Source organism: Lampetra fluviatilis, chromosome 16, assembly GCF_964198595.1.
Source record: "Lampetra fluviatilis chromosome 16, kcLamFluv1.1, whole genome shotgun sequence".
NCBI lineage: Eukaryota > Metazoa > Chordata > Hyperoartia > Petromyzontiformes > Petromyzontidae > Lampetra > Lampetra fluviatilis.
In genome coordinates, this window is record NC_136290.1 from 11091734 (window position 1) to 11108651 (window position 16918).

Consider the following 16918-nt stretch of genomic DNA (forward strand, 5'->3'; position numbering starts at 1 on the left):
CCCGTTTCGTTTTGTTCAAGCTGCATAACGACTTTGTGCTATTACGATGATGCGCCGGAGGGTTTGGTCGGAAGGGGACGAGGAGGTGTCGATGAACGGAGAGATGGCAGAGCGGGTAGAGAACGGGCGGACGGGCGGGCGGGCGGGCAGGAGACAAGGAACACGTACCAACAGGACAGCACATTTACCGTCAAGCACGTGCGCGTGTGTGTGTGTGCGCGCGTGTCCGTGCGTGTATGTCCGTGCGTGTCGCGTCATGGGGAGAAACACACGGGAGGGGGTGGCGCAGGGCGTTAGGGTTGAGACGGACGTGCCCCGGTAGACGCTCGCCAACATTTACATGGGCCACTGCTTGGGAAATGTCTTCCACACTCGAGCGCAAATAACGACGGACAAAATTAACCCGCGACTATGCTTTCAATTTTCACTTTAGTTAGCGTTGCTATAATTATATTATATATTTTTTTTTACTGTTTTTGTTTTTATGTTTTCATATATACACTTATACATCTGTGTTATTGTTCTCTTTTTTTTTAATGATCCTAACCGTAAAAATATTTCAAGCAAGATGGTCCATAGAAATGCACACACACCACCAATGTGTCCAGCAGTGGAGTTCAATACTGTCAGCCCCTACAGCACGGAATGACAGCCTTAACCGTTAATGCCCGGCGAAGATGCTGTTTTGATCTATTTGCTTCTTGAATTAGATTTTACCTTAATCCGGAATAACGTAGTGTGGGGTGAGTGTAAATATCTATCGAGTCTCTCTGCAGGTTTATTCGCGGTTGTGCCATCGTACGGCTGTCGGCTGCGTTTTCGCGTCGTGCCGCGTGCCGCTCGGCAAGACCTGCGACGTTTCGCTCCTCGTGCTGGGAGTCCCCTGCACTCACTTCCTGAAAAAGGGGTGCCAGCGTGTGGAGTGAAACGTCGAACATGAATTATGAACGTGCGGTACAACCGGAAAACTAATTGGAGAGCTATCATTTTTTATTCATTGGGGAAAAAAACCTAAGGTTCAATTCAAGTGGTTTTTGTTCGACGATTTTGCAAATATTTTGCCAACGGTGAGGTGTGCAATTAAAATCTATTCTCATGCCTTAGATTTCTGCGCCATAATTGTGCACGTGCGCATCGATTATTTTCAATTCACAAACATTGCAGTCAGCTCGCAGTGACCACAAGCAACATTTTTTTTGTTACTTTATAATTAAATCACGACCGCGGGCCATGAAATTAATCCGGATGAATCGTTACGTGCCGACCGACAACGTGGTGAATCCCCAAGGCCGATGCATCTCCTCGGGTGACGTTTGGCGCAATCTGGCCTCATCATCTACACTTTGGCTTTCCGATCAACTCGCCGAGGTTTGACCCTCAAACCGCCGAGACGTCCGGCCGCCAGCATCACACGGGGGGCGGCGGGGGGGGGTGTGGGGGGAGGCCGTAGGGGGCCGTAGGGACGCGTTCGGTCGCCTCGCATTGACCGCGGGGGGGCCGTCACGCCTCGTACCTCGTAGGGACGACTCGGCGACCTGAACCCGTCGCCCTGAAAAACGCCACTGCGACAAAGATGGAGCGAAGAGGGTGCGACCGTGGTGGGTCGGGGGGGGGGGGGTGGGGGAGGCAGCGGGCAGGGGAATAGGACGAGGAGGAGAAAAATGTAAAGAGGGCGAGCGCTTCAGGAGGAGTCCCTCTCGCCGGGATCGGCGTACACGTAGTTTTCCCTGTCTCCCCCCTGGCCCGGCGCATCCTTGCTCTGATAGCCGTTGGGCCAGCTCCCTTTGCTTTGCGCCGTCGCGCCGTACGACTTCCCGCCCGAGGCCCCCGCAAGGCCGCCGCCGCCGGCACCGGCGACGCCACCGTCGCCCAGCGCCGTCTCGGCCTCGCCCTCCGCGAAGTCGTCCCCGCCGAGCTCGTCCTCGTTGATGAAGCCGCATTTCTCGTCGCTCGTCTCCTCGGGGTCGGCCCACGGCTGCTTCTCGCCGGAGGCGAACAAGCCGTAGAAGATGACGCCGCCGTAGTGCACCAGCGCCGCGATGAGGAAGACGTTCTGCCACTCCTCGCGAGTCTGCGAGCGCGCGCGACGGAGATGTGGAGAGACGATGGGAGAGAGAGGAGGGGGCGGCGGGGCGGGGGGGGGGATAATACCACGGAACGGTTTTTTAGAAAATTGATGGTGCCCGATGAAACGGCGGTAATTGCCATGCAGGGGTGGTGGCGGTGGGGGGGGGAAATAGGAAAATTGCTGCCCGTCGAAAATTACAGGTGACCCCGTCGGTGAAGAGCCTGAATTGAGCGACCGATTTGAGCTCAATTTAACCGGCCCCATTCACGAGCGCTGTTGAGTTAACCAGGCACTCGCGACGCACGTATTAATTATGTCATTATAAGCCTCTATGCTTCGTAAATTCCTGTGCGTGTCAAAGTTTAAAGACGAAATTGTTTTAAAACGCAGTGTTATTTAGCAAACGCTTGAAATCATCAAGTAAAACAGAAATGCCACGAAAAAAACCTCATCCAAGGAATGCTTACAATAGTCTTCTAGTTGAACAAAATATTGTCTTTTATTCTGACAAGCCTCACAGTCGCAAGACTCCTTTAGGTATTTCCCAATAGTGATTTGCATGCGCTGAATGCCATGGCAATGAAATTGCAGCTCGGAACACAGAGCCGCATCTGATCGGCACAATATTGACCGCGCGGCACTGGTGGTCGTACATTTGCTAAACGCTCTACCACGGCAAGTCGATGCAGTCCACGAAAGAGGTCAATTCCATCGCAGCATCCGATATGCCTCCATTGTTCTTGCCTCGTCACGGTGCAGGATCTAGTCAGATTTCATCCGATCTTCGAAGATAATCTGCGATTGAGCCCGGTTAGTACTGTACTTGGATGGATAACCACTTAGGACTTGGCAGGTGATGTTGGCATGCGCGCGGAAGACGGATGGCATTGTGAATTTTCTCCAGGTGCTCTGGTTTCACCCCACACGAAGCCAAACACTCATGAATGGAATTTGCCAAATATCCCAAACGCAGGACCCTCCCGAAAATTTGCCTCGAGGCTCGGTGATGCGCTACGAGGTAACCTGTCTGCCGCATGTCTCGCAAAACACAGACGATACAAATGTCACGCCGACTGGGGCCTCGGTACCAACTCGGGTACGTGTCAGAATTTGTGCTCAAACTAACCCCGTGCCACAGTAAGAGATTGGAAACATTTACGTATAGGAAAAATATAGCCGAATTTAAAAAAAAATTCGGCTATATTTTTGCGTCTCAAATATACATATGCATTTGTGTGTTTGTGTATTTTTGGAGTTCTGCTGTTCTGCAGCTCAAAGTGGGAATGCACATATTTCTACTCTGGCTGACAGCATGTCACTAATCATGCAAACATGTCTTACACCAAATATTATAAAGCCACTGGAGCTGAGCACTTTTAAAATCTACATCGAAATTTTTTTTTACAACTGCTTTTTGTGTTTATTTTGTTGTCCTTCCCCACCGCACCTCTGATGAGCATGGTTGGCTATGTACGGTGCGAAAGAAGCTCAACATACATACATACACACACGCGCGCACACTCAACCCTGCGCAGTCTGGACTGTACAGCGCTATGATTGATGCAGCCACAGTACACTGATCGATCGACGCTGGCATCGTATATCAGCCTAATGAGCATTTACTGCTCGGCTAATGCTTGCAGCCGGGCCGTGCTACTAAATCAAAGGGCAATCTTGTACCCACGGCAGTTTCGTGGCGGAGAGATTTTCGCATGCTCGTGAACGTCGCACACTGCCACGCAGCGCGATTCCGTGACGACAAACCGTCGGGGTTTATCACTTGCACTCCTCGGCAAAAATGCAGTTTGAAAGGAAAATAAAGCAATAAAATATAAAGAGAACATTACGTCGTTTTGTAGCCTTTTCAGATTGTACGTACTTATACGGATCAATTTAATGAAGAGTTATGGTCGAAGTCCTCTTATCCGTTGTGATGTGGGAAACAAGCATCTCCTCTTATCCGCAATTTATTTTCTTCCAGATCATAGGAAGCTCTCCTACAATGCAGGAAGGGAAACATTGTCGATGATCACGGATAATAGGAAGAGTCGCCCGCGGCTCTCATACCCCACAGCTCCCGTTCATAAAAGGAGTCACGGATAATAGGATGAGTTCTCATGTGCGTTGTAGCTTGTATGATATCGCTATGGGTGCAACGAATAACCCCTCTCGCAATTGAATTCTCACGATTCAAGGTAGCAATGGCCAAGAAAGGCCAATGGAGTGGCCTCCAGTGCTTAGAGGTTTCGCATGAAACCATCACATACAACATGATAGATGCATATATCGTGTGAGCATAATAATCGATATTGATCGATACTAATCGATCAATCGATGTATCTTTAACACCCAAGTCTGAGTTGATCTGTGTATGCCGTTATTATTAAATGACTCACTCATTTATTTGCTCGTTTTTCACAAATCGTGATTGCATTTATACATCTCAATGCATTTTTTTTCCTGTATATAATAAAGACATTGTGAAAATAATATAAGTCATCAAAAGTGACTCATTCAGCACGCTCGGGTAAAACACGTTCACGAGCTAAAATACACGCAACCACTCGGATGCTTCATCACAAAGCAGCACTAGGCTAAAAATAATAAGCGTTGATTTGCTCTTACAACACCCCCCCCTCCCCCACCACCGTTTCCCTCGTTGAAGGTAATGAATAAATAAATAGCGCTGCCAATTAGCGCCTGCCGCTTTCATCTCCCGCGGTTGCTATTCCGGTCTGCGTGACTCACCCGCGGCCTCGGCTCCCTCTTTGTCTTCAAATTTTCACGAAGCACCGAATCGAAGTCTCGGTTCCTGACACCGATCCGCTCACGAATCTCTCCGTAGGGCCACACGCATAACAGGAGGTGCCCTCGTTTCGTGAATTCTATTTCCGTGGGGTAATTTTTTTCCGTGCATGTGAACTTAAAACTACGAGCAATTTTTTTAATAAATATTTTACCACGCCCGCTGAGCTATATAGCTCTTTTGTTCAGAATCGACCCGGCTATCACATATGACAGCTCCAAGGAAGGGGCTTAACACGTGGACATTTTCGCAACACAAATACTCCGAACGCACGTCCAATATAATAGTGGAGGGAATAACCCGTAAGACCCGGAGACAATTCCACACAACCACGGGCAGAACGTGCAAACTCCAAACATACAGCGGTGTCAGGGTCAGGATGGTACCCACGACCTCCTGCCAAGCAGGCGAGGCAGGTGGCATCTCGCCACCTTGGCGGCCCTGCCCGTGCTGCGGCAAGCCCGTGGCGCCACGCCTCTCACCTTGCCCTTTGTCATGGCGCCCACGATGAGAGGGCACACCATTCCCGACAGGGTCCCCACGCCGTTGGAGATGCCCATGAGAATACTTGCATAGCGAGGGGCGATGTCCAAGTGGTTGACGTTGAAGCCTGTGCACACGCACACGGCACCAGCCAAGGCGTGAGAGTTTAACGAGTAGTGGCGGTGGCGCTAAGGGCCCATCCATTGAGTGGGTACTCAAACATCTGTCAAAACTTGCCCCCCCCCCCTCCCTCCCTGTACACACACAGACTTTTTACACCCCTCCCCCCTTATCTGTGTACGTACGCCTGACGCACCCCCCCCCCCCCCCGAATCCTATAGAACGGCCGATATTTAATCCACGCAGAAACGATCAAGGATTAATAATATTAACGTGTTTAAGCACACAGATAGTCCACCGCCGGACTATCTGACTCATTTGAAGGCCAATGTAGACAATTTATTATCGAAGCTTCACCCTCCCCCCCCCAGTTCCCTATGCGTACGCACATTGTCAGTAGACCCCCCATACGCAAGCGTACACATTTGGTTAACCCCCCCCTATCCCCTCCATGCGTACGTACTCAATGGATGGCCCCTAACTGGCTTAAGTCAGAGTGGGGGGGCGGGATGAACGATGTACGAAAGAGTGGAAGGTGAGGGGGTGAATCGGAGGCGATGTTACGTAACGACAACAACATTTGCATTCCCTATGTGGAGGAGCCGTCGACGAGATAGTGACAGAGTAAGACGCGGCTGAGTTTAACAAGCGGAGATTGATCAAAGCCGCCATGCTCACGATGTATGCATCATATTCGCGCATACTCAGGGAGTCTGTATCATAGCCACGATACTCAGGGTCCGTCTATCACAGTCGCCATCGCAAGAATGTCAGGACCATGACCACCATGCTCATGCTCTCTGATTCATGGCCACCAAGCCCAGAGCCTCCGTATCGTGGCCTCCCCGTGCAAGTTTTGGTTTGTTTCGATTTAAAGCTTTCGTGACTGCAGGGATTCATCTTCTTGGTTCTTTCAGTAAAGTCACGTAGAAGGGAAAAAAAAATTGTATAATGTTTAATTTTAATTATTTTATTATTTCTCAACTACGTGACTTTACCGAAAGAACCAAAAAGATTTTTGTTTGTTGTTAAATTGTATTTTGCTCGAGGGCCCCGGCCGCCGCTGTACCGCCCCCCCATCCCCCAAACCTGAGATGGCGAAGCCGCTGAAGCCGACGGCGAGGACGAGGAACGTGATGGCGATGCCCTTGCCGTGCGAGAAGCCGACCACGAGCAGCAGAGTGGCTTCCATGCCGAAGCCTGAACTCGCACCGCCACACAGCAGGGACAACGGCGCGGTCAGCCGCGCGGTCTACAGGAGCGTCGCCTCGCATCGTTACAATGTGCGGCCGGATAAACGGTCAAAGCGCGGTTGGGCTACGTTACGGGGGCGAAAGAAATGTCAACACGCGTCCGTGCATTTCACGAATGATCGAGCGGGTGAATTCGTCAATGAACGCGTGAGTGAATTAATGGCTGCGCTCAATAATGCATGGATCGATTGATTAATTGATTGAAAGAATGGTTAAATAAATCAATGGGTGAGTGAGGACGCTAGGCTCGGGCACAAAGCGGTGTTTCTTGGAATGCCACGACGAAGTAATTCAACATCCCCCCTCTGCGTAGCTTTCCTCGTTCGAGCAGTAGAACTCTGCGATGAGTTTTCCGTGCTGTGCGGGAGCCACTTCAGGGCGTCGTGGGACGGGCATCATGAAAAAAAAAAACATCGCGCAATCTGGTTTCCAGGAACATTCGATCTTTTGTTGAAAAAACTTCAGATTTGGCCCTATCACCTGACGTCGTATCTTCCGCCCGCTACTCTTCGCTGGGGTGCCACGGTGGCGAGATGTTAACTACCTCACCTGGTATACAGGAGGCCGTGGGTTCGATCCCGATCCTGACGCCTGTATAGTTGGAGTTTGAATGTTCTCCCCGTGGTCACGTCCTCTGGTTTTTCCCCTCCACGTTTAGAATCAACACGTGTTTATATTATTTCGCTGCTAGAAATTTCCACGTGAAAAGCCAGTTCGTTGGGCTATCATTTGTGGCCAGATCGCTTGTGAAAAAGAGCAATATACCTCAGTGGGTCTTACCTGGTAAAACATAAAACTCGTTCTCGTTTTAATTTCGTTTTTCTCTATCCTTTATTTTTCTCCCGCTGCGTGAATGTTGCACTGTGGCAGATGCTCGGGTTGCACCGCATGTCCTGAATATAATCAGCCGAAATCAAAGCACATTCACAGCACAAATACACAATTCCCGCCGTGTGCGGGAAGCCTGGATTACATGGGGGGGGGGATAACGCATTCTGTTGAGATGAAACTCGAAAACCAATGACGCTTGGATGCCAACGTCCCAGCTAAGAACTCTTGCGAATCGTAATTCGGCATTAGACTTAGCGACTGCCCTGGTGTAATGGGTAGCCCACTGAGCACAGAGGTCACGGGTTCACTCTCCCAGCACGGCAGTTGAAACAATGATTCGAGTTTCCTAAATCTCCCCCGCCTCACCACTGCCTCTGTCCACTCAGCAGTATACAGTTGGGTTCACGACAGATGGCGATCGACAGGTTGCCGTGTGGTGGGGTAAAGTGTGGCTACTTCCACCTCTTCCAAGACGTCAGGACAGCATGGAAAAGCAGGCCAAAATACCCCTCTTGGAGGTGCTCTCTGGAGCAACTTTTAGTGTGGAAGGCCCCGTTTCACCAGCAGTTCCGTGAGCAAGCAATTGCAGCGCTGCACATTTGCTTCAATCTTGGCGCATTTCACACGGAAGCATCTGAGGTGTCGTTGTTTGGAGATTGTCTTGCCGACCTAATGCTTTGTCCAGTGGCTTTGTTTGAGTTGAAACACCAATGTGCAGAGACTTTTGAATCTGAATACGAACGCACGTAGTATTCTCTGCCACTAAGCCGTGCTTTCAAGATTAGTGGCTTAAAATTTGATGCCCAGGAGTACAGTACATGCCGTGTCAAAATAATTTTCATGTCCAGTTTTACGATACATGAAGAAAAAAAAATCTGTGTTGTGATATCCATATTATGAATATGGCATAACATTATTTTTTATTGTACTCAAATAACCAAATTAGGCTTATCTGACTTTCAATTGGTTTTGCATCACACCATCCAAAGAATTACCTAAGGAATCTAATTTATCCAAATATATGATGTTACATTTAGACTCGGCACACTTGGAAACCTCCATTTACAAATATTCATAGGCCTAGGCTTCACAAAAAAAAACCATTCAAAACATTTGACCCCTGAATTAATAATTCTCATTATCATTTTTAATCGACTGCTGGATTAAGGCCTCCCAAAGACGCCACTATCTCTCACCCTCCCGTCACGTAATAATCCACATGGGAAAAAAAGAATAGGTTTTACCCTTTCCGGCAATAACACAGGCGTTAAGATGCTCAAACACCAAATAGGTAACTATTGCAAGGCAGCATTAGTCACACGTACATACATACAAACAAACATACTCGGATAATATAATTATATGCATTGTATTCTTGGTTCTTTCGGTAAAGTCATGTAGACTTTACCGAAAGAACCAAGAATATGAATCCCTGCAGTCACGAAAGCTTTAAATCGAAATATATGCATTGTCTTTGAAACTGATTGGCCTACACCAGACACAGCCTTCTTTAAGGCCTTGTCTCATACAATTTTAGACCAGAGAACACCAAAAGGCAAACAAAGCAAAGGCATAATAACCATAATAACAAATACAACGGCATAGTAACCATAGTACTCCCAGGCTTTTTCGGCAAAGTCACGTAGGTAAAAAATAAAATTAAAATTAATAAAAGTAAAAAAAAATCACGACGTTTCGGAGGCAACACAAGCCTCCGTCTTCAGGTGGAACCGTCACAGCACGATTGCTGTATCAAGCCTTGTGTTTCCTCCGAAACGTCGTGATTTTTAATTTTACTTTTATTAATTTTAATTAAATGTTTTACCTACGTGACTTTGCCGAAAAAGCCTGGGAGTATGAATCCTTGCAGTCACGAAAGCTTCAAATCTAGAAGTAACCATAGTAACCATCATAACAAATACAAAGGCAATGCATGCACAAAGGCAATGCTCCATCTCCTCCTCGGTGGTGATGCTCTCCAGTGCATTTCCCTCCCAAGCTGCTCATTATTTCTGTCCACCAGCCATCGTACTTTCTCCATGTAGCTCGAGGCCAGACTGGCCACGACTGCCTCCTCTACACTGACCAAAGTGCCTTAACCCCTGCCACGAGACCCCCCCCTCCCCCCCAGCTTTAGCCACGAGGGGCCACTGACCTCCACAATTCATCATCTTCCGCACGGTGGTGGTGGACATGATCTTCTTGCTGCGGAAGAAGTCGGCCAGTTGTCCTCCGATGGGCACCACGATCGTCATCACCAGATGAGGAAGAGCCGAGATGATGCCCACCTGCAGGAGGTGGAGACATGCGTACATGCACGGATGAATGAATGGACATGGGAGTGGTGAACAAATCTATGAGGGCATCCGTACGTTTGTCAATCGCACCAGTCTTGTCGGCACAAGTCTATCACAAAGGAAGCTGTGTTTCAGACCTTTCAGTTTGATCGCGGGGCAAACTTGCCGAATGGATGAGACAGTCAACCACAAAAAAACTAAAACTACTGAGTGTACAAGACAGTAAAAGTGAAACAGACAATACAGACACTGCAATGTGAGGCAGACATAACCAACAAAGCCATACAAAGAAGAGGACGTGAAAACATCTTGATTGTTGAATCGAATTATTTGCTGAATTGTGACGATTCATGTAATCGCAGAGGGAATGGGGGCTGGATGTTTACATGCCACGTGAGCATACCCAGCCATCAGGCAACTCAGCTCAAAATAAATAAATTAAAAAGCTGACCCGGAGTATTAAATGTGCCTGCCACTCATCATCAAACCAAATCCACCCGCGCGTGTCAATGCCTTGTCCATGGTGCAATCGGCGTCTGAATCGTCGCGGTCACTGAAACAACGTGGCGAGGAGCGCAACACTGGGTCTGGGTGGCGTAGCAGGTCAGAATGGGCTCCCTGGGTGTAAACAATTACATGAAGCCGCCCATGAGCAATTCCTGTTCCTCTCTCCGCATAGCCCGGCGCCTAAGGCCCCCTTTCTAGTTCGTGGGCAACGGCGCAGTTGCACTGCAGGTGCCGTGACCCCGGCTGGCCAGGAGAACGCGATGCAGCCAGAGTGTAGACTCCGCCCCCGCTGCGTCCATATGGGATGCAGTTTCCCCTTCGTGAACGTGCGTTTATCTCTGGGTGGTACTCCTCCCACATGTAAACACCCGTTAATTGGCCGATAACACCTTCATATATAGAGGACCGCAGAGCTTGGGCAATTGAACATTATGGCTGTACCCCGGCTCTCGCATAATGTCCGTGATGCAGTCATTTTTAGTCTGTTGATGGTCGGCGATGCGGCAATCGACTCGTCTAGACGAGCTGTACACGATGCACTATTCAAATTTGAATTTTTTATAACGGATTTTTTATGCTGATGTTTGGCGTTTCGACATCGCGAAATTGCACTGATTTCGGGTTGATTAGTACCCCAGAAGTTAAGTACACCCCTGGACAAAATAGTGTCCCAGAAATACAATATTTCATTGCCTCACCCATTTTGTGTTATTTGGTGCCCCGGGGTACCGCCATCAGGATCATTTGTCTGGTGCCGGCGCGTGGATTCCTTCCTGTTTGTCGGTTGTTAATTGGCCCTCGTTCTGCCTCCCCTTGAGAGCGAGCGTGTGCCGTGCCTCACGTTACAAGTTACATCACAACAATAATAATAGTCAGTTTAACACGTATGCTTTCGCGACCAATATTATTCATAATCAACGTTTTTGGGTTTAGATCGCATTATTTATAAATGTGTCGTAACCCTCCACCACCCGACACGGCCAATCAGAAAAAAAGTGTCACGTTGACAAAAGACAAATAGTTCACTGCTTTAGCCCACCGGTGTGTTGAAGCGTGAAACTACAACATTTACAATTTGAGTACGACGTTTCGCTGGTAATTGCATCCAGCATCATCGGGCAATTCGCCAGAATGGTGATAATAATAGTTATAACTACGCGGCAGGCTGGTTCACCTCGTGCTAACGCTTTCACGCGAGCACCATGATCTGCCGTCACATTTGGGAGCAGTAAATAAGCGTTGCGGCGTGAGAACTGACTGAGTGCCGAATTTTGACTCGGCAGTACGCGTTGAATGGGCATCCTCTTCAGAGTTCAACGAGTTCGCCTGAACAATCTACAGAGCCGAACTCACGATCCCACATCAATTGCCGGACAGATTACAAGAGGCCTTTTTCTCTTGTGTTTGTTTTACTTTTACTGGGTGGATCATAGTTGTTGTTGTTGTTTCGCAAACAAATTAATTACGGGGGAAGTGTTTTTGTTCACCGCCACGCTATAGATGGGAAAGCGAAACACACATGGCCATTAAATAAAATGAACCATCCGAGGCAAAGCAAAGCCAACAATGAATAATCTGTTTATGAAAAGGGGAAGAAGAATAAGGAAAAAAAATAAAAAAAATAAAAAAAACCTAATTAAATACATTCAATGTACGGCGAAAATTGCGAGATTATTAATTGTGGGTGCCTTTTACAAAGCATTTAATTAACGGCATTAATTGCAATCGCAACAGACGGGCCTCGGCTGCGTGCTCGAAGGACGACTAGCTGTGGGTATTGCTCGTTAGCGTCTGTGGCTAAGTGTCCGACCCGCCGTCGCTATGGATGCGCGCTCGCGAGCACAGATAATGAAGCGTCAAGGCCACCGCTCCACAAAGCTACGACGAGAGGCATCCCCATTGCCAGAGGTGACATCGGCAAACGGGGGTTCTCTCTCCCTTGCTGCCTTTGTGACCAAAAATATGAAGAGATCCCCCGCCCCCCCCCCCCCGCGTGGCCTACACAGATTGTTGGGGGCCAAGTTTCTCTCAGCGAGCACCTCGTGAAGGCAGCCAGCGTGGACACACCGGGGCGTCGGTGTGGCCAATACCACGCCCGGTTGGTGACCTTTGTCTCCGCAGTGCTGTATAGATGTTCATAGATATCGCCAGGCACGTGAGTTTACACACTTTTTGTTGTTGTATTCATCCTCTCCAGAATTTGCCACAATCTGGGGTCACACTTTAATTGAAGAATGTAGTTAATGCTGATGCAATAATATAGTTGCATGGATAAATATAAGCAGCGCTGACGTTATCAATGACTGGGAATCGAAATCGTGCAGAACGCTCATTGCTGTGCCACCATCCCCGTTGTGAACAAAGACAAAGATCCCCCGTATAGCCTAAACAGACTGTTGGGGCAAGTGCTGTTCGCGAGCACCTATGAAGGCGGGTGGCCAGCACCAGGTACTCATTTGAGGCTGAGTCGACGTAGGGAAGTCACAGGACCAGTTCGGATAATCGTCACCGGTGTTGGCCATGAGCGGGAATCGAACTCGCGTGTGAACGCGCGCACAGACACAGACGTGGACAGCACGGGCGTGGTCACTACCCGTGTCTGCATACACCTCCGGTGAAGATGGTTGCCTACGTACGCGCGCAAAAGAAGTCCAACATACATACACACACACACTGCTCGGCCACATGGAGTTCACGCCAGATAGGGTGACACTAACAGGTGTTCTGAACCAGACACTCAAAGCCACACGCGTCGGAGTTGTAAGGGAAGACCCCCGTATTGGTTACACATCAAGACGATGATTCCATGATGACGATGACGACGACGATGAAGATTGGGCTTGTAACAATGAATATTTCCTGTTGTTGGATAAACTGTCACAATTTGACTAAATAAATTGATTCGAGAATTGAAAAACACGTGCAATAATTAAAAGATAACATATACAACACACATCTATGATTCACACATAAAAGCACGAAGCGTTGTTACAACTATGTATCTCAATACTGGATAAGATTGGTGATTAGATTACATTGCTTTACCACACCACGTGTATCAGATATGGAAATAGCTTGACCATAATTCACCACTTTCGACCAGTATGGTGAAGGAGACCAGTACTGGTGTAGACGCTGACGTTTCCCGTGACTGAGAATCAAACTCAGGCTGCGAGGTTCATAGCGCAGGGAGCTAACAATTCGGGGAAACCCAGAACCGGTTCGAACATCACTCGCCACGAACGTTATCCCTGGCTGGGAAGGAAACGCAAGTCTTTAACTGCACGGGCGCACTGAATGCAAGAGCTTGGGGGATTGCGAAGGGGCCCGGTAGAGTGTGCTCAGGGTTTGGATCGATGGAGCAGCTGTCATCCGACACAGCAGCTGAGCCAGGAGCCAGAGCAGCCGGTGGCTTCAGCAAAACACGAGGAGGCCACTCCGCACCACAGTGTACCACGCCACACCACACCACGCTATGCCGCACCGCCCCACGCCACACCACGCTGCACCACACCACATCACGCCACACCACGCTGCACCACGCCACACCACGCCACACCACACCACACCACGCCACACCACGCTAAGCCACACCACGCCACACCACGCCACACCACGCTGCACCACACCACGCCACACCACGCTGCACCACGCCACACCACGCCACACCACGCTGCACCACGCCACACCACGCCACACCACGCTGCACCACACCACATCACGCCACACCACGCTGCACCACACCACGCCACACCACGCTGCACCACGCCACGCCACGCCACACCACGCTGCACCACGCCACACCACGCCACACCACACCACACCACACCACACCACGCCACACCACGCAAAGCCACACCACGCCACACCACACCACACCACGCTGCACCACACCACATCACGCCACACCACGCTGCACCACGCCACACCACGCCACACCACGCTGCACCACGCCACACCACGCCACACCACGCTAAGCCACATCACACCACACCACACCACGCTGCTACACCACGCTATGCCGCACCACGCTATGGTGCACTACACCACACCACGCCACACCACACCACGCCACACCACACCACGCTGAGCCACACCACGCTGAGCCACACCACGTCGCGTGCTGTGCTCTGCAGTCACCTTGCTGATCTCAAAGCCAAACACCTCCTCGAAGTAGGCGGGCTGCGAGATGAGAAGCAGGTAGAAGGTCCAGCTCCGGCAGAAGTTGGCCACGATGATGGCGTAGACCGGCATGGAGGTGAAGAATTTCTTCCAGGGAGTCTTGAATTTCTGAGATTCAATAAAAAAAAGAGAATGAGGGAAAGAAGAAAAAACAATTAAATCGTGTGCAGGCACGTCGATTTCAGCAACGCTTTCCAAACTCGACAGACTCTGCGCAAAGCAAGGTGGCATGGGAAATCTTTCACCCACCAATGGATGAACTAAGAGGTCGATTTAAAGCTTTCGTCACTGCAGGGATTCATCTTCTTGGTTCTTTCGGTAAAGTCACGTAGAATGGAAGTAATAAAATAATAAAAATTCAACATAATACAATAATTATCACGACGTTTCGGCCACAACGCAAGCAGCCGTCTTCAGGTGAAGAACAGGTCTGTCGATAAGACAGAGTCTGAATGGCGGCTGCTTGCGTTGTGGCCGAAAGGTCGTGAGAATTATTTTATTATGTTTTATTTTTATTATTTTATTATTTCCATTCTACGTGACTTTACCGAAATAACCAAGAAGATGAACTGAGAGGTGTCAATTTTTATCCGTTCAGATTCATTGCCACTCACGTGTCGAGATCGATGGCCCTCGCTGTGACGCGGTTTTCAGAGTACATATTGCGCAGCGTACAAACGTGCAACTGATTTATTTAACAACTTCATGGGGGTGTTTAATTCAAGTGAAATACAAATGCACAACGGTAATACTAAGCCATAAATAAGCCATAATTAAGCCACCACGATATTTGCATATAGATTGGATCATGAATAATGGAGGGCATTGCTCCGGCCAGTCTACAGAGAAGCACTTTCATGAGAAGTTCATGCTCAGAAGTCTCAAGTGGCACTGCATGAATTCATGTGAATCGCAAAGCGAACCACGTGCACACGTCTTACCACCCAGGTGCAAATAAAATGCACATTCATGATTTCTCAGCCAACTTTTGCCAATGCTTCCGCGACTGTTATATGTTGGGGCAGATGAAACTTTATACCATCCCATCGGCTTACTGAAGCGTAACCAACCGTATTACTCTATCTTCTTATTCTTTTGTATGGCTGATGTAGATGCAGAGCAACATCTGAGATTTCACATTCAGGTGGTCAAGCCCAGATAACAGCCGTGTCAGGAACAACGGAGTGTGTCGCTGCGATGTCTCCTTGGTTTTTGTGGATCGGGGCATTGCGTCGTTATATGTTGTACAGTCTGTTCTGGATGACCACAGTCGCAGACTGCTTGAGAGTTTTTAAATTTACATTTGTGCATCAGGTATCCGCATCTGCCATGGTTTGTGCGGATGCGATTTATGGTGGACCTACATTTTGATTTTAAGCTTTCGTGACTGCAGGGATTCATATTCTTGGTTCTTTCGGTAAAGTCACCGTGAGCTTCGTGGAAGATCAAACCCAGAGATGTTCTTCACCTGAGGACGGCTGCTTGCGTTGTGGCCGAAACGTCGTGAGAGTTGTATTTTATTATGTTTTAATTCTAGATTGCCTCACTTGATGCAGCTAATCTGGCTGTGACGGTCCCACCTGATGACGGAGACTTGTGTTGCCTCCGAAACGTCGTGATTTTTTATTTTATTTTATTTTATTTTCATTCATTTTGATGTTTTACCTACGTGACTTTACCGAAAAAACCTAAGAAGATTATTATGTTTTATTTTTGTTATTTTATCATTTCCCTTCTACGTGACTTTACCGAAAGAACCAAGAAGAAGATGTTACAGTATATTTTCCGTTATTTTCCATTAAATACGATAGTCCCATATAAGTATGCACATTTTTTTAAAAACCCTGTAGAATCCACACGGCCTCCTGATGCTCTGTGCAGAGTTGCGTTTCTTCAATGGCAACAAATTAAAGCGCCGTGTATAAAAGTAAAATAATCAAAATTACACCCACTGACATCGTATAGATATAGAGTGACAGCCAAAAACAATCATAACAACAAGTTCCATTATGGTGTGGCAATTGTTGTTGACGACATCACTCAAATCATCTTGTCAGATCTCGAAAGCTAAGCAGGATTTTGAGCCTGAACAGTAACTAACACAGGTAATCATTACGCATTCAAACAGGTTGTCATAGGCCGTTGCGGGGCTACGGTGTTGACAGCAGAGAGTAGTTCTGCCATATAATGTTGTACTGTACTATACCCCCTCGTCTATGTCCCCCCCCCCCCCCCCCACATACGCACTTGTCTTAATCCACTGCTGGATGAGGGTCTGCCCCCACCTTCACCAACTCGCAATGACCGGCGTGGTCAAATAATGCTGCCATGATCCCGCATATCACGTGGGGAGGCCCTCATCCAAGCAGTA

The 16918-nt window shown here is 48.6% G+C and overlaps 1 protein-coding gene across 1 annotated transcript in view; it reads right to left on the reverse strand.

The window, feature by feature from the left end:
- Positions 1-515: 515 nt before the first annotated feature.
- The window catches only part of SLC17A6 (solute carrier family 17 member 6), a 43652-nt gene continuing 27249 nt past the window's right edge, over positions 516-16918 (reverse strand). Inside the window, exons 8-12 of the mRNA XM_078863703.1 lie at positions 14506-14655; positions 9717-9849; positions 6567-6677; positions 5357-5484; positions 516-2071 (exon numbers count right to left, since the gene is read on the reverse strand). Of these exons, the coding sequence (XP_078719829.1) occupies positions 1682-2071; positions 5357-5484; positions 6567-6677; positions 9717-9849; positions 14506-14655 (912 nt within the window). The 3' untranslated portion in view covers positions 516-1681. The remainder of the gene's footprint in view (positions 2072-5356; positions 5485-6566; positions 6678-9716; positions 9850-14505; positions 14656-16918) is intronic.